The 26326-nt window shown below is 39.3% G+C and overlaps 1 protein-coding gene across 20 annotated transcripts in view; it reads right to left on the bottom strand.

The window, feature by feature from the left end:
* The window catches only part of LOC148044670 (C4b-binding protein-like), a 46322-nt gene that overhangs the window by 7198 nt on the left and 12798 nt on the right, over positions 1-26326 (bottom strand). For 13 of the 20 annotated variants that reach the window (XM_087720103.1, XM_087720101.1, XM_087720107.1 and 10 more), the window contains exons 2-12: positions 25636-25821; positions 21671-21862; positions 21064-21246; positions 18714-18905; positions 14814-15005; positions 12658-12684; positions 11481-11542; positions 9553-9763; positions 3865-3927; positions 2247-2445; positions 1541-2147 (exon numbers count right to left, since the gene is read on the bottom strand). In XM_087720103.1, the coding sequence (XP_087576229.1) occupies positions 9707-9763; positions 11481-11542; positions 12658-12684; positions 14814-15005; positions 18714-18905; positions 21064-21246; positions 21671-21862; positions 25636-25821 (1091 nt within the window). In that variant the 3' untranslated portion in view covers positions 1541-2147; positions 2247-2445; positions 3865-3927; positions 9553-9706. The remainder of the gene's footprint in view (positions 1-1540; positions 2148-2246; positions 2446-3864; positions 3928-9552; positions 9764-11480; positions 11543-12657; positions 12685-14813; positions 15006-18713; positions 18906-21063; positions 21247-21670; positions 21863-25635; positions 25822-26326) is intronic. The other 7 variants (XM_087720106.1, XM_087720110.1, XM_087720114.1 and 4 more) reach the window with 5 other exon arrangements.

The raw sequence follows: 26326 nt of genomic DNA, 5'->3' as shown, positions 1-26326 counted from the left end.
AAAAATCCATATGTTTTACTTTAAGTCATATTTCTCCTTTTACAGATTCTATGGAAAACCACAAAGATACAACAAAAAGGGGATTCAGGCAAATAATGTGACTTTTGGATATAATGACAAAATTAATTCTTTAGAATTTACAAGATTAAAGAGGTGTAGGTGAAGTAAGAGACAGAGTAGTAATGGCAGTAGTGTAGGAAGGAGACAATGATTGCAAGGAGGAAATATCAAAATCACTTGTTGGCAACTATGTGTTCTTGATACAATTTTTCTGATTTTGGTACCCAGGGCCAAATTTGAACATTTGAGGGAAGGTGTTATAGGGCAGAGGTGTGAAACTCAATTTCATTCAGGGCCGCATCAGGGTTGTGTTTTACCTCTGGGGTGGGCACGGCCAGCTCAATATCACTCGTGTTGAGGGCTCCTGTGATGGTCTGAGTGCTCTGCCAGTGAAAACAAGGTCCCAAGCTTCATTTTTGGCTGTGATGACTGCAACCCTCTGCTAATGAAAATGGAGCTCAGAAGGGCTGCCCGCAGTCCCCCTGAGCTCTATTTTCGTTGACAGAGGCACCACCGGCCAGTCCTTCGCTCTTTCCAGGGCAGTCCAGTAGGCCAGATCTAAGCACACTGCAGGCCAGATCTAACCCGCGGGCCTTGAGTTTGACACTCCTGTTATAGTGCATGTACATATCTCAGAAAAGGACTGCTGTATATATTTTTGTAAACTTCAGTAGTTATTCATATTAATTCATATGTGTAGTGAACATGTGTAATGAAATACATTTTTATGCATGCGCATGTATGTGGGATGAAGATTCTGGTTTTTATAATTCCCAGGATATGAAATGGACACCTAACATTAGAGCCATCATTAAAAAGGCACAACAAAGGATGTTCTTCCTGTGTCAACTCAGAAAGTTCAGACTGTCTCAGGAACTACTGAAACAGTTCTAAGAGGATTTATGGAGTCTGTCACTTCTATAACTGTCTGGTTTAGTACAGCAACCAAACAGGACAAAGTTCAGTGGATAGTTAGGACTGCAGAAAGAAAGAAAAAACAGCAACCAACCTGCCTTCATTGAGGACCTGTATATTGCACGGATCAGAAAGAGGCTGAGAAAATATCTGCAGACCCCCTCATATCTGGACAACTGTTTCAACTCCTCCTGTCAGGATGCATTGCATGCCAAAACAACTAAACACAAAGAGTTTTTTCCCTTGTGCCATCACTCTGCCGAATACCTAATTACCACAGTACTGTCATGTTGATGATAGATAGATAGATAGATAGATAGATAGATAGATAGATAGATAGATAGATAGATAGATAGATAGATAGATAGATAGATAGATAGATATAGATAGATGATAGATAGATAGATAGATAGATAGATAGATAGATAGATAGATAGATAGATAGATAGATAGATAGATGATAGATAGATAGATAGATAGATACAAGAACATTCCAAAGGATTATAAGAAAAGGTAGTAGTATGCATGTGCATGCAGCAGCGTATAAAAAGGCTCACGTACATACCTAATTGGGAATTATGACTGCTCAGTTGATCATGATAACAATTTTCTTGGCAAACTTATCCCAGCTCAAATTCTATTCCTCTGAAAAATCAGGATGAAAATTTTCATCCACCAGTCTTATTGCAAAACAAATGAAAATCATACAAGTTTTGTCTATATTTACCCTTCCTCACAAGTATAATTTAATGTAGAACCAAATAGAAAATCTCCTGATACAATCAGTCTACCATTTTCTGGTTCTCCTGGGTGGCCACATGATTTTTCTACCAAAAAAGAAAATTAGTTATATCTTTCTTATGCTAAAACATTCAAAACTGAAATTTATGACTATATATCATACGAACACATTCACAAACATTCAAAAAATGGAGAATATTTCCACCTATTTTTAAGATAGGAGAAAAAACACTAACTTTTACAAAATTCTTGAACTTCTGACCAAACCTGATTCCGGATACATATAGAAGAGGCATTCATTCTAGGATGCTTAACATAGCCTGGTTTGCATTTGTATTGTACCAACGACCCAACAGGAAAGGAATTCATTTTCTGATACTCATCAGTGAGCTCTGCAAAGTCTAACCTGAGGGGGATGCCACAGTTGCCTCCTGATTTAAAAAGAAGAAATAAAGGAAAAATGATCTGAGTGTTTATTGTTAGATTTTGTGCGTCAATCTTCTGATTAATTTCCTTACTTAAAAAAATACCTCAACATTTGAAGAGCCAAAATACAAAATGCTATGGAAGACCACATGCCATCATCTATACATTTAATAGTTGCCTCTCCAATCAGAGCATAGCCAGGATTGCATGTATATTTCACAAGCATTCCACTAGGAAATACTGCTGTTTCCTGGTTATTGCGGATCCCATTTTGAATGTCTGGGGGTGACTAGCATATCACCACTAGAAGACAAAGGGAGAAAATTGGGAAGAAAAACAAATTAAGAATGTACTTTGGGCTGATACGCTTATTTTAAGAATAAACGATTCTCCCTCAAAAAGTGATTGTGAAATGTTCTTAAGCATTCTTTCAATATGAGGGTCCCACTGGATTCAGGAATCCTGCTTGATGAGCAGGTGACAGTTGCAGTAAAGGGCATTTGCACAATTTCATTTTGTGCGCCATTTGTGCCCATTCCCAGATTGACGGACCCTACTCATGGTCACTCATGCCTTTGTGACCTCCTGGTTCGATTAGTGCAATGTACTGTAACAGAGGCTACCCTTGAAGACTAACCAAAAGCTTCAGCTGATCCAAATGGAGCAATGTAAGCAGTTATGTATGTTGCTGATGGAACACACATTATATCTCTGCTTTGCTAGCTGCATTGGATACTAATTTGCTTCTGGTACTAATTTAAGGTAGTGGTGTTTATACTGAAAGCCCTTCCTGGTATACAACTGGGATACTTGAGAAACTCTGTCTCCCCAAATCCATCTGCCCATCTCACCACCTCCAGCAAAGGGAACTGTGATGACTCGGGGCTGGGCAGGGAAGCAACACAGCCAGAACAGCCCTGACTGGAACATGTTTTGGGGTCTGTTGACTAAGGACCCACATTTGGCATCCCTGAGGCAGTGGGCTTTTTTTTGCTGTGATAAAGTTTATTAAGGTAATGTCTAAGCTTCTGAAGGTCCCTTAAGATCTGATTATGTCAGCAGACCTGGCAGCTCCAGAGAATAAGAGAACTAATATATTTTTATATATTTGTTATTATTATTAACATCCTTTTGTCTGCTATTTCTTTGTTCTTCCTCTGTTTTGTTGTCTTTTTATGGATTATAAGAGTGTTCAGGTTTTTATTGGCTGCTTAGTTTTGTTGCATGTTGCCCAGAGTTACTTGTTTGGTGACACAGATTGCTGTACAAATCGGATGAATAAAAAAATAGGGTAAACATTATTTTCTGAAAATATTATGCTATTTTCAGAAACCCACCCAATAAACATTGCTTTCATATTAAGTGTTCATCAAAGAAACTGGAAAGCACAGAAATGGAAGAGAGATAGAAGGGGATCTAATGAGAGGCATTGATGAAATCCAGCTTCACTAAACATCACTGACAGTTGAATGCTGGAAATTGAAGATTACTATTGCTGAGGCATGTAAAGAGAAAGTTATCAAATTCCCAATCATAATTACGAGAAGTGTCTTGAGGGCTAAGACAAAGATTTGAAAAAATCAAATAGGAATTAGCTGGTTTTCCGTATGAATTAAGATACAAATTCTTAGGAATTTGCTAAAAGGCTCATAGAACTGGGCTGGAAGCATTTTAACTACTTATTCAGTATAAACAATGAATGTAAATATATAAAGCACTCACCATTCTTTTTGTAAAAACAATCCACAATACTCCACCAAAGCAACAGGATACAAGCCAGAGAACCTATTAAAGCCAAATATCTTTTTTTATTTAGTTATAATTTTCTCTAAAAGCAAAGATTAAACTACAAACATAAAATTCCAAAATAAATGGAATAATATACCAGGAGGAAAAAATAATGCCAATATCTAACATAGCAATAGCAGTACTTATATACCGCTTCATAGGGCTTTCAGCCCTCTCTAAGCGGTTTACAGAGAGTCAGCATATTGCCCCCAACAATCTGGGTCCTCATTTTACCCACCTCGGAAGGATGGAAGGCTGAGTCAACCCTGAGCCGGTGAGATTTGAACCGCTGAACTGCTGATCTAGCAGTAGCCTGCAGTGCTGCATTTAACCACTGTGCCACCTTGGCTCTTGACATAACATTAAAATGCTATGAAAATGTACCTATCATAAGGTGTGTTATGTAATGCACTCTACAGAATTCATTCTATATAATCGAGAATAAAACTATTTATGATAACAATGAAACGTACATAATTGCTCCTGGCATATTTTAAATATTCCTGCCCCAAACAGCCAATTCTTTCTAGAGTGCTTAGAATCAGCATCATACAAAACATACACAAAGTATCAAATACGTTTTTTTGAGGAGATACATAACAAGAAGAAGAGATAGGGAAACAAAACTCTTCTTCAGTTCTGGAGCATTGTTTTTCACATTTCTCACCTTTGAAGATTTTAAAGCTTTTTAAAAGCTGAAGAACAGAAGTATCATTATGGCAACAATGCAATGGCAATATAAATCAATGCCTTTCCGTTCTCAGTAAATAATATTGTCTGGATTTTGAGCCTTTTATTTATATGCACTAAACTAAAGAAATGAGATTGACTGCTTCTAGGTATATAATCCATTTTTCCCACATAACCATTTCGTTTCTGACAAAAAAAAAAGCACAGCAGTTATGAGAAAATAAGCAAAGTTCATGGGAGATAATTTGTACAATAGCATTCTTTGGAACTGAACATATTCAGTCCTCACCAGACTACTTGGAAAATATCCTTTCAGCTTTTCTTTTTTCTTATGACATGTTCCTTAGTCCCCTTTGCTGTTATCTATGCATAACAATACCTTATGTTCCTTTTCAACTTCCTTTGGCTATATAATCACTCCATAATAACTCAGTATATGTGCTGGACTGGCAAAGAAGACTGAAGAATATAGCAAACATTTGGCTAATACACAGTGGCCTAGCTTCACCAGCAGTTATTGTTTAGGTTTATTATTAGATTTATATGCCGCCCTTCTCCCAAGGACTCAGGGCGGCATACAACATTAAAAGAAACACATAATACAAAAGTTTTAAAAAAATTAAATAGAATATCCCAAACCCAATTAAAAGTGACAATAACATTTTTTTAAAAAACATTGAATTAAAATTAACAATGATAAATAATTTGTTTTGTTTTCTTCAGGCCAGGCTGGCTTGCTGGAAAAGCCAACTTTTTAGGGCGTGTCAGAAGGACCGGAGGTCGGGGATTATACGAAGCTCCGGGGGCAGCTCATTCCAGAGGGAAGGCGCTCCCACAGAGAAGGCTCTCCCCTTGGGGGTCACTAGCCGACAGTCTGGCCAACGGCACCCTGAGGAGGCCAACTTTGTGGGATCGCACTGGACGATGGGAGGCTACTGGTGGCAGTAGGTGGTCTCGCAGGTATCCTGGGCCTAAGCCATGGAGCGCTTTAAAGGTCATAATTAGTACCTTGAATCGCACCCGGAAGACAACCGGCAACCAGTGCAGGCCGCCTAAAAGGGGTGTAACATGGGAGCACCTAGGTGCCCCCATGATAACCCGTGCAACCGCATTCTGGACCAGTTGAAGCCTCCGGGTGCTCTTCAAGGGCAGCCCCATGTAGAGTGTTGCAGTAGTCCAGGCGAGAAAGGAAGAGGGCATGAGTGCACAGAGCCACCCGATCCAGGAAGGGGCGCAACTGACATACCAGGCGAATCTGGTGAAAGGCCCCCCTGGTCACGGCCGTCAGGTGTTCTTCTAAACTAAGCCGCGTATCCAGGAGGATGCCCGGATTGCGGGCCCTATCTGCGGGGGCTAAAATTTCTCCCCCTATCATCAAAGATGGAACAAGATGCACAAATCGGGATGATGGAAACCACAGCCACTCCGTCTTGGAGGGATTGACCTTGAGCCTGTTCCTCCCCATCCAGATATGCACAGCCTCCAGGCATCGGGACATCATGTTGAGGGCATCGTTTGGGTGGTTTGGGGTAGAGATTAAAAGTTGGGTATCATCACCATATTGATGATACCGTACCCCAAAACTATGGATGATCTCACCCAGTGGTTTCATATATATGTTGAACAGGAGGGGTGAGAGAACCGAGCACTGAGGCACCCCACAAGTGATGTGCCTTGGGGTCGATCCCTGCCCTCCAGTCAACCAATCCGACAGGTAGGAGGAGAACCACCATAAAACAGTGCCCCCCACTCCCAACCCCCTGAGTCACCGCAGTAGGATACCATGGTCCATGGTATCAAAAGCCGCTGAGAGATCTAATAGGACCAGGACAGAGGAGCAGCCCCTGTCCCGGGCCCGCCAGAGATCATCGACCAACGCGACCAATGCCGTCTCCGTGCTGTATCCGGGCCTGAAACCCGACTGAAACGGATCCAGGTAGACAGCTTCATCCAGGGACTGGGGAAGCTGACGTGCTACCGCATTCTCAACAACCTTCGCTACAAAGCGAAGGTTAGAAACCGGACGATAGTTGGCTAAAGAAGCTGGGTCCAGGGAAAGCTTCTTAAGGAGGGGCCTCACTACCGCCTCCTTCAAAGCAGTGGGAAAGAACCCCTCTCTCAATGAAGCGTTGGTAATCACCGGGAGCCAGCCTCGTGTTACCTCCCGGGAAGCCGAGACTAACCAAGAGGGACACGGGTCCAGCACACAAGTGGCAGCACTGAGTCTCCCCATAATCCTGTCCATGCCCTCGGGGGTCACAGGATCAAACTCATCCCAGATGGTCTCCACAAGATTCATCCCCGTCGACTCGCCCGAATCTATCCAGTCAGAGTCCAAGCCTGTCTGGATCTGAGCGATTTTATCCTGCAGATACTTAACAAATTCTTCAGCCCTACCCTGCAAGGGTCTTTCCCAGCTCCTTGGTTAAGTAAGGAGCGGGTCACCCTAAACAGGGCGGCTGGGCAGTTATCTGCGGACGCAATAAGGGCAGAAAAATGTTGCTGTTTTGCCGCTTTTATCACCACTAAGTAGGATTTAATATGAATTCTTACTAGTGTTCGATAAGATTCGGACCGGCTGGCCCTCCAACCGCTCTCTAGGCATCTTTTCTGGCATTTCATCTCCCGGAGCTGCTCGGTAAACCAGGGATCTACCTGGGATTGACACCGGTTCAGAGGCTACAAAGGCACAACACGATCCAAAGCCCCATGGCCACCCTATCCCAGGCTTCCACTAGGGCTTCAGTAGAGTTGTGAGCAAGGGATTCAGGAAAAGTCCCAAGCTCCATCAGGAGGGTCCATCAGGCGCCTGGGGCGGAACCATCTAGTCGGTTCCACCTCCATGCGGTGAGGGGTAGCAGTATGGAAGTCAAGCCTGATGAGGAAATGATCCGACCATGGCAAGGGTTGGATAGAAATATCCCCTAAATCTAAATCATTCGTCCACTGCCCAGTGACAAAAATCAGGTCGAGCGTGGGTCCCCCATTATGGGTGCGGTCTTGAATTAACTGAGTTAGGTCCATAGCCGTCATGGAAGCCATGAACTCCCGAGCTGACTCAGATGTCTCACCAATGGAAGGCAGATTGAAATCCCCCAGGATCATAAGCCTGGGGAAATCAACTGCCAATCCAGCTAACACATGCAGCAGCTCCGGCAGGGCCGATGAAATGTAGTAGGGAGACAGGTACGTAACAAAAAGGCCCACCTGAACTCCAAGGCCCCATTTCACAAAAAGGGACTCCCGCCTATCTGAGGCACAGTGACCTCCTGAGGTCTGAGACTTTCCCTAATAACCACTGCCACCACCTCCCACCCCTGCTCTGGGCTCTCGGCTGGTGAAACGCCCGGAAGCCTGGTGGGCATAATTCACTAAGGGGAACACCCCCCTTCATGGCCCAACCAGGTCTCCGTAATTCACGCCAGGTCCGCTCTACCCTCTTGTATGAGGTCGTAAATGAGTGGAGCCTTATGTACCACGGACCTGGCATTAAGCAATACCAGCTGGAGACCAGGGTCCTGTAATCCCGAGCACCCAGTGTAAGAAGGGTGATGAGGGTCGGAATGTGCGATCACTCTTAAACAGCGGACCCGCGTCCCCCGAACATAATTTGGCCTTCGGCCCCCACCATATCTGCCTCTCCCACAAACAGTAGAGATGGTGAACCCCTCCAATGGAATGGCTTAATGTCTCCCCCGGAATCCCAACCCTTCCTAGCACTCCCGACCCGCGCCCATTAGTTAGCTCTGGCCTGTGCCCTGGCAGACTCCCCCCAAGCCTGTCTGAGCAGTCCGTATCAACCCCCCCCGCCCTCCCCTTAAAATTTGATTTAAAAATCCTTGCAAAAAACCCCTAAGAAGTCTTCTTCACATGCCACCTCTCGGGATCCCAAGATCCGTCATTAAGGAAGCGACTTGATAGGCAAGAAGGCCATCCCCGGGAAAGGGGGAGTTCCCGAAGGGAATAAAGTTCTGTCGCAGTATAGCATAGAGGAGAGTGTGGCATCAACCAAACAGGACATCATTGTATGCAATGTTCACACTGCTCTGCCTGTTTTTGCTCAAAGGTTTGATGAGAGGTTCTAGAACTTACATAAAGCCATGGTATCAAAATTGTAGATGATTAAAGATGGAAGCAAACCAAGACTTATAATCTGCTTCATTAGGAATGAAGATATAATAAAATCAAAGGGAATATTTGAATATACTGTATGCTTTCAGCACCAACATAAATTAAAACTGATCAGTTGAATCAATATCTCCAGGGGAATATTTTGGAAAATTTGTTAATAAAATTGATAACATTTACTGAGAAAATCACGTTATAAATGCAGACAGCCCTAATCATATTTTCTGTATATACTTTAAATACAAAGAAACTGTTTTGGCAGAGTACAGGAATGAAATAAATCTTCAGTCTTTCAGCAATATTTCTGCATCCTGCCATAGCTCCCTTTGGGAAGCAGCTCTTTCAGCCAGCCCTCAGAAATGAGGGAATCCTCTCAGCAGATGGCAGCAGCTAGCAATCTTATCTGCCAGTTTCTCTACTGACTTTCTGGAGAAGGTGGCAGTGAAGGTTACAAATCATGAGGTGCTTGGCAACTGGTTGTCAAGCAACCAGATTATAATATGTGATTACAGAGGTGGTGTGCAACATTTTGTGATGGCTGAAAGTGTTTCACTGGCCAAAAAGCACCCATTCCAAGGCCCTTATAATTCCAGACATGTACAGTGTTAACAACTACCTATACTTCATAAACTTTTATTTATTATATTTAAGTTCCAATCTTATACTACCAACCCAATTAAAACCATGATGTATCATCAGCACAGAATGATGGCTCTATCACTATTGCTAAGTTTTTTTTAACAAAATACAGCCTATTACACAACTAAGGACCAAAAGAATGAAAAAAAAATAAGTTAAATCTACCTGACAGTTCTTGCTGATGATGAGCTCTTTCACCATAGAGATGTTATTGGAGACTCTCGCTAAACATACTGCAGAATATGTCATTGCTCATGCAACTTTCAGTTTTCTCATGTTGGAACAAAGTTTACTCATGCCCCAGGCAGCCAAGCCACTATTATGGTTGCTGTGTCTGCCCTTCCTTTTCATTCTTCTCTGACTTTATCTTGTTCACCTGTTAAGGAAAAGAAATGTCAATCAGTAAGACATCAGTAAGAGAAGGCAATTAAAGTATGTATTTACATTCATTGGAGAAGGGGTTACAAGAAAATAAGCTGGGACAATGGGGAATACATATAGAAGGAATGCTCTACCATGATATGTGGTATATCATCCCCTTCCCTAGAGATGAATTTGGCCCTGACCCTGATAATAGTTTGTATTGAGCATTATTAAGTATAATTATTTTGATTATGAATGTTATGAATTTTTTATGATGGAGTCTTAGATGCTTTTGTATCATTGTTATTTATTTAAACTATTGCACTGTCCAGTTGTCTTGCTTTGATTGGATTTGGATTTTGGATTTAACTTTATTTGTATGCCGCCCTTTTCCCTGAGGGGACTCAGGGCAGCTCACAATTCAGGGGAAGGGATGTACAAAACAAGTTATACACATGAAGACAATACATAGTTAAAAAGCACAACAGTCATACTATTCGGGTGGGGTTGGAGTCTTTAGCCCCAGGCTTGTCGGGACAGCCAGGTTTTAAGGGCTACGCGGAAGGTCTGAAGGGTGGTGAGGGTACGAATCTCCACAGGGAGTTCGTTCCATAGGGTCGGAGCAGCCACCGAGAAGGCTCTCCTCCGGGTAGTTGCCAGTCGACATTGACCGGCTGATGGAATTCGGAGGAGGCCTAATCTATGGGATCTTATTGGCCTAGTGGAGGTAATTGGCAGTAGGCGATCTCTCAAGTACCCAGATCCAATACCATGAAGGGCTTTGTAGGTGACAACTAGCACCTTGAAGAGCACCCGGAGATCAACAGGCAGCCAATGCAGCTCGCGGAGGATAGGTGTTACGTGGGTGAAACGAGGTGCACCCACGATCGCTCGCGCAGCTGCATTCTGGACCAGCTGAAGTCGCCGAATACTCTTCAAGGGCAGCCCCATGTAGAGCACATTGCAGTACTCCAGCCTAGATGTCACAAGGGCACGAGTGACTGTTGTGAGAGCCTCCCGGTTCAGGATTGTTTGTAAGCCATTGAAATAATTGATAACAGAGACTGGTCAGCAATAAAGACAACTGAGGGAAAGGGAATTGGTTGGGTTTGGAATTAGAACCATAAAAAAGTGAAAACACTTCTGAAGCTAGAGCAGAAGATTGTAAATTATACAAAAACTAAGGATATCAGAGAACTAACCTATTAGAATAATAATAAAACATGCCAGAGTAAAGGTTAACATGAAAAACAGAACAGTATTTAGAAATTTATGAACAGCCAGAAGAAATAGTAGACACAAGATAAACATAACAACTGAATGTTTGGAGCTGAAGCGATGGGAGCTCTCCCTGACATTCAACAGAACTCAAGCTTCAAATGTGGGCTTGCAAATTAACTCTGCATCCTAATCACATGAGCCTCTGCATTCCTACTACCATCCCTGAATTCATGATAGACATAAATATACATGTCGCTTTTTTCTTTAACAAAAATACATATCAATGCAAAAAAAAAAGTTTAGAAGCAATATAGACTGATACAAGCAGAAAATAGCATAATTTGCCTACTTCTTAGCTTTCTTTTTCCCCCACCATGGAACTACAAAATATGTATATCATACATGAATGGCATTTACACCAATACTGCATTTTTTTTCTATCTAAAAATATTTTAGTGCCCATATAAAGCAAAATAAAATAAAAAATTAAGGAAATAAGACAATTCTACCTTTTCTATATATTTCCGGTAAAAAATTGTTACTGCCAAAATCCACAAAGGTAATGAAGACCCTAAAAAGAAAAAAAAAATACAAAGTGCCATCGTAAAATTACAGTGTCTTAGTAAAAATAACTAAAACCAAGAAAATTAATATGTGATTCAAAATGTGGTTACTCGGTCCTTTAATTAAATCCTTACAGCTGGAATATTACGTGGAAACTATTCCAATCTTAATACCTGTTAATTGCAGAAATTCACTAACCTGTGGACAATTAAATTATTTGAACAATCAGTATGAAAATTAATTCAGAACAAGCCAGATTGAAAATTTCCAAAGAATTTTTAAATTCTGACCAGCAGACATAAAGACCTAAAACTGGACATTAAAAAAGATCCAAAGTTAATACCTTCAAAAAAATTATTTCCCCAAACACCTAGATCACATCTAATCATAACTCTAGTATCCTATTTTTAACTCTAGTATCCTATTTCAGGCAGTCCTTGGGAATTATTACCCACATACCATATTGCAAATATAACAAGTAAGCAAACAAGCAAATGCACATGTACTAATAATGTATAATCATCTATAGTGAAACAAACATGGGAAAAGAACTATCTCATCATATAATTATCAACTCCATCAATCTCAAAGGATGCAATCAAAATGCAGATAAGTCAAAAGCACCATTTTATCAAATAAATTATCTACCAGCATCAAGGATCCATCACTTGCAAAAAAAATACCATCCTCCCATGTACCATACAAGCCACTCAAGCATGTGCAGGGCAGGTATACACAAAGATATGTAACTCCATCATCAAAAACAATTTCTTCAGAATTCCTACTGCAGTATTACCTGCCAAAGTAATGAAATTACTTTATCCAAAACCCAATCACAGAGAACTCTCACACCATGAAGGCAAACCCCAAGCTATACATGTTTATTACCATCTCATGAACTGAAACAATATGGACAAAATTGTGTTCTGTGTTATCCATATTTGCACAGAAGTTCAAGAGGAAGCTTGGTTACACTATTGAGACGTCTAGGTTAAACGGAATGGAAGAACTAGTTCCACCCAATAAAGAAGTAGATGAGGTTTCCAAAAATGAACTGCAGATTTTTCAAAAGAGAAATTGAACAGTGCTAAGATTTACATGTTCATTTTCAAAGTTACATACCACATATAACTAGTTTGATGAAGTTACCTAAAAAGAAAAAGAAAAATTATTCTGGTAAGTGAATTTCTTACAAAATGAACATACATATTATTTATGGAACAATGAATTATTCAGGCTCGAAAACTCAGCAGAAATTATTAGCTGAAACTCTACACTCTGAGGAGGTTCATATAATTTTTTTAAAAATAAGTTTTCAACCTAAAAACCTATTGTACAATCGAGAAATCATGTAGTTTTAAAAGAATATAAATTGGTGTACTCATTCTGAAATAAAATTTTGATCATATTTTCTTTTAAAAGTACAAAAAATAATATTACTTATCAATATTAAGCATCTAGAACAGCACAAAACAACAGAGTAAGGTTACCTGCATTGAAGGTTTTTCCAAAGAAATAGCTAGCACAAGCATTAAAAGATGCCAAGTAATGTAATATCAAATTTAAGCACTAACTCACTGCAAATAACAATCCAACTAATATACAGCAAAAACTGCAGTTCTCATTGAATATCTGGGGTGCAAAGTCAACAAAGATAAAAGGCAAACTATGCCCCACCAAAATGTAAGATCAGGCTGGAAAATAAGATTAGCAAACTGAGATAAGATTCAAGTAAACTAGAACAGATGAATGAAAATAAACTTAACAAAAAGAAAACCAAAGAATACCTAATCAAGAAATACCACTTAGAAACAAGGAAGATCAAGTAAGCACTGGAAATAATAAAGGAGCAAATAATAGTTATAATCAAGAAGATTAGCAGTTAGGAAGCTCAAATTGCAAATTATATACAAAATCTCCAATTTCAATCCAAACAGAAGGATTTCTATTAATCTATCAATGGAGAGACTGCAGCAGTGGTGAGTTCTGGCAGGTACCCCCCAGTACGGGCGTACCAGTGGCCGCTGGGAGCAGCGGCCACCGTACCAGAATGGTGCTTTGGAGGGCCCACCAGTCCTCCCTCGTTCCTTACCTGTATTTAAGCCAACCAGGCCATTTGCGCACGCAAGCGCAGCATACAGCACCTCCGCAACCTCCGCCAAGTAGCTGGAGGGTCGCAGTAGGTGTGTATGCATGCACAGAGTGCGTGCCCATGGTGGACGCCCAGCCCTATCACAGCATACCAGTTGCGACAGGATCCAGAACCCACCACTGGACTGCAGTGAATCAATCAGTACCTGACAAGGAATAAAATCTCCAATTTCAATCCACACAGAAGGATTTCTATTAATCTATCAATGGAGAGACTGCAGTGAATGCAGTACCTGACAAGGAAGAAACAGGGCAGTTCTGGGTGAAGATATAAGAAATATAACAAAAATACAGCTTTGTTAAAGGAGGTGGATAAGAATTTAAAAAGGTAAAATGAAAGAAAAAGGGCAAGGAAGATCAAGAATTGGTCAGCAGCAGTTGAAGATAAATTTCATGGATTTTGGTAGAAGCATCTGACCAGTTTATATGTACGTGTTGCCAAGCAGTTTAACAATATACTGCAAGGAGCTGATATGGAAGAGTAGCTAATATCTGGCAAAATGAAAGATCCAGCAAAAGAGACAACATCAGGCAACTACAGGCCAATTACCTAATAGCCAACAACTGTCAAATTACTGACTGGTGTGGTAGCTGATGCAATCTAACATCATCCAGTTGAAAACAAGCTACTTCCATGTGAGCAGAAAAGAAATCCCTCAAACAGCAGAGGAACAAAATCCAAATCCAGTCTGAATATGACTGACTGACTGTGTGACAAACAAGGTTTCAGCACAGGGGTACTAAAATGTTATTTACACACTATAGGAGCTGGCAGAAAACATACAGGTTTAAAAATACCAGAACTTCCCATTTTTATTTTACGTTGCTACAAGGCAAAATCTGATTTATGTTCACATAAGAAACAAGGGGAATAGAGAGGTAAACTGGGAATGCGTAGTCTTCTAGCTGAGATCATCCTAGATCATTGTATTAAGTAGTATTTTTCTTTTGTGTGAAAAAAGCAAAGCAGCTTTCTTCAGCCTTCTTTCAGCCAAATACATTTTGTCAGATTAGAATTCTACAATCTTCAAATCCATGCTATATTTTAAAAAGAGAACAGCAAATAATTTCTAGGCAGTTAAAACAATGCTTACTTAGTATAGGTATATATTTTCATTGATACTTACTCAGATGACAAGTTGGGACACTAGGAAGCCATTTCTTTCCACCAATATATTTAATCTTAGATGGCCCTTTCAATACATAGCCACCATGGCATGCAATATCCACCTCATCTCCAGGCTCGTAATATTTTTTCCCCCCACGGACTATTTTTCCATGATTGATGAAAAGATGAAAATTATCTGGTGAAGTTTTAACTAAAAATACAAATACGTATTATAAGCCAAAAAAAAAGCAAATACTGAAATTGATGCAAAATATTAAAACAATAAGGCACACAGACAGTTTTTCCTCCATGCTATCACTCTGTTAATCCCCACAATACTGTCTGTGCCTTGAGATGTCAAACCACCTAGTAGGGCTGTATTACTTATCCTTCTCATCTATCTTATTACCTATTCCTTTATGACTACAACTTTGTTGTTTGTATCTCACCACTTATGCCGATTGCTTTTACCGTGTTTCCCCGAAAATACGACCTGTCCTGAAACTAATGCCTTGCCACATTTTTCGTGTGGGCAAAAATATAAGTCCACCCCTGAAAATAAGCCCCCTGGAAAAAGCCCTCCGGCCAGATAGAGCACCGCTAGGTTGGGGAGTGGCATTCTGCCTGTCCGGAGGTGGGAGTTACTAGGCGGCTGCTCCCTTGCAAGTGGGCTCCTGAAGACCCGGGCACAGCTTCAGGGGCGAAGCAGCCATGAGGTGACCACGCTCATGAGTAGCCGCCCGGCAAACCTATTCTCCAGCCAGGCAGAGTGCCATTCACTGACCTAGGGGGTATCCCTAACGCGCCAAGCCACATGGCGCTCTGCCCGCCCAACTCCCCCGGCTTGGAACATTCGGGATACCCCGTAGGTCAGTGCATAGAGCTCTGCCCAGTTGGAGAGGGGGGTGCGTGAGCGCCTGTTCCGCCCCCAGCAAGCATGCCTCCCAGCCTCATCATGCCCTGGCCCAGCTCTCCCTGCAGGGCCAGGTGCCGCTGCCAAACTCCGAGCATAACTTCTTCTCCAGCTTCCAAACTCCAAAACTCGGCTGCCAGGACTTCCAGCAGCGGCTGCTCTAGGAGTTTGCTCTATGGTTGTGGCCTGGCTGCTGGAAGACTCTCTGTCTGGAAGACTCTCTGTCCGGCAGCTGGCCCACAACCATAGAGCGCACTCCTAGAGAGGCCACTGCTGGAAGTCTTGGCAGCCGAGTTTTGGAGTTTGGAAACCAGAGAAGAAGTTATGCTCGGAGTTTGGCAGCGGCACCTGGCCCTACAGGGAGAGCTGGGCCAGGGCATGGTGAGGCTGGGAGGCATGCTTGCTGGGGGCGGAACAGGTGCTCGCGCAACTCCCCTCTCCAACTGGGCAGAGCTCCATGCACTGACTTAGGGGGTGTCCCTAATGTGCCAAGCCACAAGAGCTGGGGGGCGGGCAGAGTGCCACATGGCTTGGCGCCTTAGGAATACCCTCTAGGTCAGTGAATGGCACTCTGCCTGGCTGGAGAGTAAGTTTGCCAGGCGGCTGCTTGTGAGCGTGGTCACCTCATGGCTGCTTCGCCCAAGGCTGTGCCCGGGTCTTCGGGAGCCCGCTTGCAAGACAGCAACTGCCCAGCAACCCCAAAACAAGCCCTCCCCCTATAATAAGCCCAGGGCCATATTTCGTGGGGCAAAAGAAATAAGACCCTGTCTTATTTTGGGGAAAACACGATATTTAGAATCCTATTATGAGTTACGTTGATTGCATATTTAGTATTCTATGACTATCGCTGAATGCTGTATCTTATGATTTATGATTATTGTATTTTCTATTTAGGATCATGATTTATCACTTGTGGCTTGTATCCTGAGAGCTTATGCACTGAAAACAAATTCCTTGTGTATGTTCAATCACCTTCAGCCAATAAAGAATTCTATTTTATTCTTTTTAATCTATCTATTTATTCTTTTATTTTCCCTAATCCTTAATATTCAATCTTAACAAAACATTGCAAGTTTTGTTTTGTTTTGCTTGCAATAGATGAGAAGATATTTATATGCAATAGGATGGATGGATGGATGGATGGATGGATGGATGGATGGATGGATGGATGGATGGAGAGAGAGAGAGAGAGAGAGAGAGAGAGGCAGGCAGGCAGGCAGGCAGGCAGGCAGGCAGGCAGGCAGGCACGTACCAGGGCCAAACATCCTTTTCCAAAGTTACTCTGCTAAAGCGACAAGATGATTATTGTGGCACTTAGAAAAATTACTTCCGTATAATGGTTTGTCTGCATTGTTCCTAATCTTTTTCAGTACAAACTAAACTTTCATTTAAATTCATTACGCAATACATTACAACATTCAGTAACTGTCAACAATAACATGTAATATTCTGCCTCTCCTGTAAATAACTGGAAAATCCAATCTTAAAACATCTTTAAAAAATACTCTTCCAAATTTTAATACAATAAAGATAAAAACTAAAAAGAACTAATATTTAAAAAAAAGGAAAGGGCCAATAAAATGTGGGAAGAAGAGAAAGAAAGTAGAGTATAAAGAAGTAGCTTCAGATTTTCTTATGCAGCAGTTAAAAGTATAGATGTAAATTAACCTCTTATTTTATGGTTGTAGCATTATTTTCATTTTTCCTATCCGTTTTTTCTAATCATGAAACAACGTACAGTGGAACTTTGATACTCAATTGCTTTGAAATTTATCAATTTGGTACTCAACAGATCTTGATATGAAAATGTTGTCCTAATATTCATTGTTTGTCTGGTAGTCAATGCACAAGCTAGAACAGTGAAAGCAAACCTTTTTTCGCTGCTGTGCCAAAAGCGGGGGGAACACAAAGGGGTTGTGTGCCGGCATGCCACACCCATAATGGTATTTTCGTGACCCCCTTCAGCGCGTTCACATGTGCATAGTCAACAACATATTTTTTTCGCCTTCCCCAGGCTCCAGAGGCTTTTCAGGAGCCTGGGAAGGGCGAAAACAGCCTCCCCCACCCCCCTGGATGCCCTCCAGAGGCCGCAGGAGCTTCCCCTGGAGTCTCAAAAGGCAGAAAAATGGATCTACGGGGAACACAGAAGTTCAGGAATGGTGAGTTCTGGTTTGTCCGTAGGACTGATTTTCGACCTCTGGAGCTTTCAAGGGCCTTCAGGTAGTTTTCCTGAAGGCTCCAGAGGGCAAAAACCGGTCCTACAAGCAAACTGGAAGTGACTTCCTGTTTGTCTGTAGGGACGATTTTCGACTTCCGGAGCCTTCAGGAAGCTTCCCTGAAGGCTCCAGAGGGAAAAAACCAGTCCTATGAGCAAACCAGAAGTGACTTTCGGTTTGTCCATAGGGCCAATTTTTGACCTCCAGAGCTTTCAGGGAAGCCACCTGAATGCTCCAGGGAGTGAAAAAGCAAACCAGAAGTTTGTTGCCGAACTTTCAGTTTGCCCATAGACCAGTTTTTCGTGCTTTGGAGGCTTCAGGGAAGCCTCCGGAGAGCAAAACACGGCCTCAAAAGAAGGCCCAAGTCAGCTGGACAGTGCACACATGCGCGCTGGCCAGCTGACAGGGCAAAGCCATGCATGACATAGGTTCTGGTCAGTGTCACCTCTCATGTGACTCATTAAATTATTCCTTATGGGAAAAAATGTTTGGTACTCATTGCATCTCTTGGAACCAATTAAGGAGTAATATCACAGTACCATTGTATCATGTTCATTTTTAGATTATTTCGAAAAGTCTATGATTTCCAGTCAAGCCTCGGTATAGTATTTAGAAATTCATTCTTATATGTGTTATAAGGAATTTAATAAGTACTTACTGAACCAGTCAATATTCACTTTAAGGAAACTGATAATATTTAAAACATATTTCTCATATATAGCCACCTTTGTCTACATTAAAGCATCAAAAGCAATAGAAGAGACCACTTCACACCTAGATTTATACTTACATAAACATAATTGTGCAGGAGGATGCCAGATATTATAACCTTGACACTGTATAGTCATTATTATGGTGTCATCAATAAAAGAATAATTCCGGTTGCAAGTTATGACAACTGTTATTCCAGTTTCATACTGAGGTTGCAAAGGCTCTATGTCGCCATTGAGGATTGATGGAGGACCACATATGCCTGCAGCAACTAATAAAAATACTTTTTATGCAGAAATTATAAAGACATATCATCTATCTACATTCTGATAATGCTAAGATAGTATGTTACAATTCAGTTTCTCCTGATTAGTTCACATTCACATCACACAAAGTCACACACTTGATCCATTTCAAGATAGAGATGTGTATATCTTACACTAAATTACACTTTTGACATATCTATAAATAGGTTTCTAGGCAACCAGACTAAAAGATTAATTGAACTTCATTTCAATTTAAATTATCCTTCAAATCATGCCCTGGGGAGGTATCTGTATAGGGTTGGTTGGTTTGTCGGTTGTTTTTTGTTGTTGCAACAATAAAAATCATTTATCGTGGCCTTCCCATCCTCTGGGTTTTTTTTTAATATCCCAAGGACGTCCCAATCCAATTCATTCCAGGTATGGTCCCTCTCAGCCCCAACCCTCAGTTCTTCAAGGCAAGGAAGTGCCGTACCTTCAACTCCTCCCACCTGCCTATTTGTCACCATCTCTGACCTTTTGGCTACTATGCATTTGGGGCTGCTTGCCATGCTATGGGTCAGAGGTTTCTTGGTGTGCCAGACTGCTCTCAGTATCTGGCAGCAGCCTGCTCTTCCAGAAAAAAACTGACTAGGAGTCCATAAAATGCTGCCACATCCACAACAAAACAACAAACACGGTAACCAAAACAGGACTGTAAAATGCCATAAAGTGGCCAGTGCAGTAAAATAATAAGCACAGCTCGTCTCTGGAGTCTGCTTCTGTCCAGCCCAGCCAGCTCGAAACTCCAAACCTCCATTCTGATCAGTACATCCCAAGTATGTGCTTCAGCCAACAAATAAAAACCGCACAAGTATCCATAAACATAGCACAAAAATTCACAAGACAGCCTGGCAGTTCCCTCCCTCTCTACAACATTAATCAGAACCTATTTCATTTATTCATGAAAGCTAAAATAATATGACATGCAACGTACTAAGATATAATGTATCGCATTTTTGATTCTAGAAATTATGATTAAAACTATAATTCTTGTCCTTATACCACCCCAAAGGGAGAAAAACTGTGGCTTTTCTTTTGGCAGTGCCCAGGTAATAGCCTGCAAGTAGTCTGCTTTAAAGGCAGCCACTATATATGCAGCCAGGTGCCATTGATCTTCATAAGGCATTTTTGAGGCTCATTATTCATCGGTGCTTCACTCATTTATTAGATAGTAACCTACTTGTAAAAACATTGCAAATGTTAATTTTTTGGTTAATTTCATGCAACTTATTGTAGTTTAGTACAATGTTGAGAAAAATTAAATTCATATTCATCCTCAGCCACAGAAGTTCTCTGGGTATTTTTTGCCAGCTCACTCCTTCTCTTTGCCAAAACTACCTTAGAGGACTATTGTTGTGGAGAAAAATGAAAGAAAAAAGTGCTATGTATTTTTTCTTGTGTTCCTGAAGGAAAAATGTGACCGAAATCTAATCAATCAGTAACATCTTCTCAAGTAGATAATCCCTGCCTACCAGTTAACTGTTTTAAAGTTCCTTTTTCAAGCATTTGCTGTACACTTTCAACTTAGTACTTTGTGCTTATGGATTTTTGTACTTTTTCTATTTCTCCTTCTTTCAACTTCTTTTGAATCTTCTGCTAATATCTCCCATACAATAATTGATGGAGATTAGATTTTTAACTTAAATTCAATTTCCATGATTCTGTCTTTTTTCTACTGCTGGGTTATAGATATTATTTCCTGCCTGTCCACCCACAGATAAAAACATGAAAATAAAAGATCTTATTTGCTCAGTATGTCCTAATTAAAATAGGGCAGGAAGACCCAGTATAAAAAACCCTTTGCTACAAAAGTTCATAGGATGATTTTGGTTGATCACATAGAGTTGTGTTATCTCTTTTGTTATTTGTTAAATGCTATCAAGAACATTTTTCTCAACTTTGGGATGCCTGCCGTTCTATATGACACTATTATTATATGAATAATTATGCTGCTCACACATGACCAATTTTTCATAGTTGGACAAGACATGACATCAAATGGGATAAACAGAAGTCAAGATACGAATTTCATTGTATGAATGATATTAACCATTCTGAGGTCTACATTTAAATTATTTATTACCAATAAATTCCAATCATGTATTTAAAAATGTAAAATCTTACTCTTTTTACACGATGGTACTATGGGAACCCAATTGTTGTTCTTTTCACATCGAATCAAATAATTTCCAATCATGAAATACCCAATTTCGCACTGAAATTTAACTTTGCTTCCATATGTATATTTCTTCTCAGGTTCACTTATTATTATTCCATGTTCTACCACTGGATTGTTACAGAATACCCCTAATAAGATAGGAAAATTAATACAACCATAAGATATAAAATATCAGATTGTTTCTGTATATTTTTAATCTGTTTTTCACCTGAATGTAATCCAAAAATACAATACAGCAGAAATCTCCAGTGATTTCTCCTCCAAAAGGAAAACTTATTTCCTGGAACTCTGAATCAAATTTGAAATGAAAACTTTTAACTGTTATTTCTTTATATGCCACTTTGATTTGCATCAGTTGGTATTGATCCATTAAATATATAAACAAAAACTACATTTACAGTATATGATTAATAAAAGGCTACAATTGGAGAAATTGAGGGAATCAGATATAAATATCATGCTTAGAAATAAAGTAAAATAATTCTTCAATGTTACTGAAAAAATAAAAAGGAACATAAAACAATTAAGTTTTAAACTGAAGAAGGGAGGGACCTTTGCATATGGGTGGTTTCTCTTTCCACAGTCCTGTTAGATTTTTATTAATACCGCAGACCATAAAGGATGCCCCAATAAGGGAAAGATTTTTATTGCAACGGTAATGTATTTTTGTTCCAAAGGGGTAAGTGGTTGCAGTTCCATTATGAAATCCATCAGTAATCTTAGGAGGCTGTCCACAATATATTCCTGGTGGAGGGAGGGGAGAAACAATTTAGAAAAAAATACAAAAATATCATGGATAAATACTAAGACAGACAACAAATAGTGTTTAGACAATATTGGGGGATTATTAATTGTTAAAAATTGTAACGACTTCCCTATCAAGATCCATAAATGGAAAATGTATTTGGACATTTACATACAATTCTAAGAACTTATCAACAAAAATGTATATTTTGTTGGCCCCCAAGAGATAATGGAAGTGGTGACTTGCTTCCAGATAAGTACTGTGAATCAACTGAAACTCGTCAGTGTCCTCAGGATAAGCCAGAAATTGTCATTTAAATGTCAGAGAATGCACTGATAGAAAAGAAGATCTGTAAGAGTGCTATGCACTCTTATTACAAGGTCCAACTCACATTCTCTCTTTAATTCAATCTTTTTCCATTAATGTTGGGTTATTTGGTTATCATTGTTGGTTTTTAATTTTTCAGACAATATAAAACTATGTTCCATTCTACTCAGAAAAAAAAAAAACAGTATAGTATTTTCTTAGAATAGAGAGAAGGACGGAAAGACTTAGATTTGGGACCAAGGTAGAGAAAAGGAACAAATCCTATGTGTAGAAAAAAATACCCTATAGCATTTACCAACACTACCATGTATCTTCATATAGTCTTAACAGATTTTTCTTACAAGCTATAACACCTTTTTCACACTACAAAATATTTATTTATAAAAATTATATGCTGCTCAACTTGCTATCCAATGATGTTTTCTCTGAAGGTATTTTCAGCATGTTGTAGTTTTTAAAAAAGCCCACTTGAGAAGAACATGCTTCAACCAAAGAACATTCAAAATATACAATATATATAGAATATATAAATATTCACCATTTCTATGTGGAAATGACATTCAAAACCAATATAAGGGAAAAAAATACAACTGTTTTGAATGAACACTGGACATTGATCAATTCTGAAAAATTAAATCTACTCATGCTACCAAAAAAATAAGTGTTTCAAGAGGGACCATGCATGCTAGAGGAAGAAACGTTTTTTTCTTGTGTAGCATACAAAGTAATAATATTTAAACACATTTCTTCATTTAGCTTAGGGAAGACAACTCGAGACATAAAATTTAATGTATTCTTTTGCTCAATCTATCCCTTGTAGCTTGAGATACATATTGCTGGGGGGAGTGGGGAGGCAGGAGAGCATATGTGTAAATTGTATGAATATTTCTGATACTCAAATATAAACAAACTTGACACTATTGTGAACAGAACTAAGTTTAATTATGTATGTCGCAGTATTGTGGTTATCCAGTAGGCAGTATTCCTAAATACATTATTTTAACACATAAAAACATAAAACATTTTGTCAATTTAAATAGATTACCACCCAGTTCTACTTATTACTGCAAATATTCTTCAATATTTTTTCTCATGTGATACTTCTCAAGGTTTTTCAATTCTAAATCCACTACCAAATTTTATAATTTGATTTCCTGCAAATCTATACACAACTTCCAAATAAATATTGAAGCAATTGAGCATTTTAATCCAATCATGAGTGGATCTTTACAGATCAAAAGCTATAATTTTATCCTGAAATATATGTATAAATTACTAGATAAACTGATTAAGCTCAGTGAGTCAGAACTGAGACTTCATGGTGAAAAATGCACAGGATCAGATGATATATCCCCCAACTCTTTTCCCTTCTGTCAGCTCAGGACAAAGAAACCAAGGCCCTATAGTCCCATGATATCTTTTAAATCACAAATTCACAAATAATCAAGACACAATAACTGATATTTATATACTTAATAAACATTAATCAAAACCATATCATTATATGGAGAAGCAGAAAAACGGAGATCGAGAATTTAGACATTTCAAAATATTCGCCAAAGTTAAGGACTGAATGGGGGTTTGAGACCTCTCTCCGGTAGAAAAAGCGGGCTAATTCTTATTAGAAGGGAAAGCTGGGTAAAACTACTTTGAGCTAGATTTTAATTTAACGTTAGCATAAATTTGATAGTGGTAAACATTAGACAAGCAAGGGATGAGGGTAAAATATATGTGGAATGATTTACGTTGTTTAAAGCTTATTAGAACAGAAAGCCGGTTGGGATTATCTTAAGATAGGTGTAAAAAGAATGCGGAATGATTTATGTTGTTTAAACTTTGTTAGAAGGGACTATTTTAAAACAGAAGGTTAACTGACTCTTGCTGAAAGTATTATTTGAATATGTGGAATGATCCATGCTATTTAACTTTTATTAGAAGGGAAAGTTGGTTGAAATTGCTTTGAGTTAGATTTTAAACAAATGTTAGCATAAATTTGATAGTGGTAAATATCAGACAAGTAAGGGATGAGGGTAAAATGCATGTGGAATGAACTACGTTATTTAAATCCTATTAGAAGAGAAAGTCGGTTGGAGTTATCTTAAGATAGAAATTGATTTCTGTGTAAAGTAATATTTGATCTACGCTGCTTAACTTTACTAAGAAGGGGAAGCTTGGCTAGATTATTTTGAATTACTGTTTGAAAAGGAGGTTAAGAAAGATCATTTACGCTGTTTAAATTTTACTAGAAGGGAAAGTTTGATTACTCTTCTGCAAAGTAATATCTGAATATATGGCATGAACCACGTTGCTTAAATTTTATCGGAAGGGATCATAAGGTTTAGGAAGAGGAAGGGGAGAGTCTACAGAAGGTTGGGGTAAATAGCAAAGAAGAAAGAGACGAGAATAAAATATAGATAGAATGATTTATACTATTTAAGCATAGATAAAGATGGGGGGCTGAGATCAACACAAAGAGTGGTTTCTTTTTTTCTTTTTTTTTCTTTTCTCTTTTCTTTTCTCTCTTCTTTTTTTCTGTTTTTCTTTCTTTTGACATATTACTTTTATTTTTTAATCCATATGTATACAAGATATTTTAGACAGAAGGTAGTGCCAGGTGTGGGCCCTGGGAAGTCGGGAGGATTAGGGATGGGGATTTGTGGGGGTGGGGGGGGTGTTAACATAGTCTTAATAAGAACAAGAATGTATTTATATACGGTGGTTCTTTTTTTCTTTTCTTTTTTATTTTTTCCTTGGTTTATTTTACTTTTATCAGATCAAACAACACTCGAATAAAGGCATACACCAAGGAGGGAGGTAGAGGGAAAGAAGAGGGAGGAGTAAGGAAGGAGTAAGGGGAATGTAAGGAGGGTGTGTGGGGAGTAAGGGGAGAAGGAAGGCTTGAGGGGAAAGGGAAGTAGGAGGGGAGTGTTAGAGGGCGAAAGGAAAGTTGGAGGGGGTAGATGGGGTGTATGGAGGATGTAAGGGTTAGGTGGGGTTGTGAATGATGAGTTGTGTTTCCTTTTTATTTGTTCGTTTTATTTCCTTTTTTTTTCTTTTCTTATAGTAAATACCCTGTATATAAGTGATTGCAAATGGAATGTGAAAAATGAATAAAATATATTTAAAAAAAAACAAACAAAACCATATCATTATACAATTGTGGGATGTTTTTTCCATTATAGCACTGCTTATGTAGGACCAAGTGTCAGGGTGAAAAATCCAAATAACCACTAGAGGTCAGCAGAGTCAGAGCTTTTCTTTCACCACCTAGCAATCCTCCACTTTGTTCAGCCAGAACTGTCAACTTTAGCATATTTCAAAGAAAGCATTAGAACAACCACCTAATAGGAGGTCCTTGGTGGTTCTTAAAATATATTTTAAGTCTTATAATATTCTTTAAACAGAACAAAAACAGATGCATTTTTCTAGTAAGAAAAAGACATACTTTTGCATAAGTCTTCTTTTGGTAACCAGGCACCCTTATGACACACCAAGAAGGTTACATTTTCATTGACTAGTTCAAATCCTAGTTTGCACTTGTAGAAAACCTGATTATAATATATAAGGTATGAGTGGGAAAGTACTGGTTCAGAACCTTCAAATTCTGGTAAGGTATAAACAGGACAGACATCTGGGAGGAAAAAAAAACAATTGTTAAAGATGTCATATAAAACAATAGGAGTAAAAATGATATATATTAAAAATAAACAGAATAAAGCATGTTTTACTAATAATTAATAAAGCATGAAACAAAAACATTTTATAGTGCATTTATAGATCTTTTCCATGGATCTATTCCTATGCAAACTCCTATAAAGTTAGCAAATATTCTCTTTTCACTGTTCTCATATAAGATTCATTTTTAAAGCAAGATTTGAAGAAAAAGATAAATCCTTTTTAAATCATGAAATATACAAACATAGGTATCAAAATAAAAAGTTTAAATTGGTAAACAGATCTAAATACCAATTTGAAATCAATATACCTGTGTATAGAAACATGGAAAAAGCAAAGCTCCAATTGTTGGTGTACAGGTGACTTATCCCTTCAAGAAGCCACTTGCTTTTTCCACCAGGTTCTCCTAAGCAATTCGTGAGTTTCCAACACTAATGGTCTGATTTCTTGGGTCACCTTTT

Source organism: Thamnophis sirtalis, unplaced genomic scaffold (genome assembly GCF_051295495.1).
Source record: "Thamnophis sirtalis isolate CommonGarterSnake01/CBP01778 unplaced genomic scaffold, rThaSir2_p1.2 scaffold_7, whole genome shotgun sequence".
In the NCBI taxonomy this organism is placed as follows: domain Eukaryota; kingdom Metazoa; phylum Chordata; class Lepidosauria; order Squamata; family Natricidae; genus Thamnophis; species Thamnophis sirtalis.
Note: the sequence above shows the minus strand (reverse complement) of the source record. Positions and strands in the feature narration are given on the sequence as shown.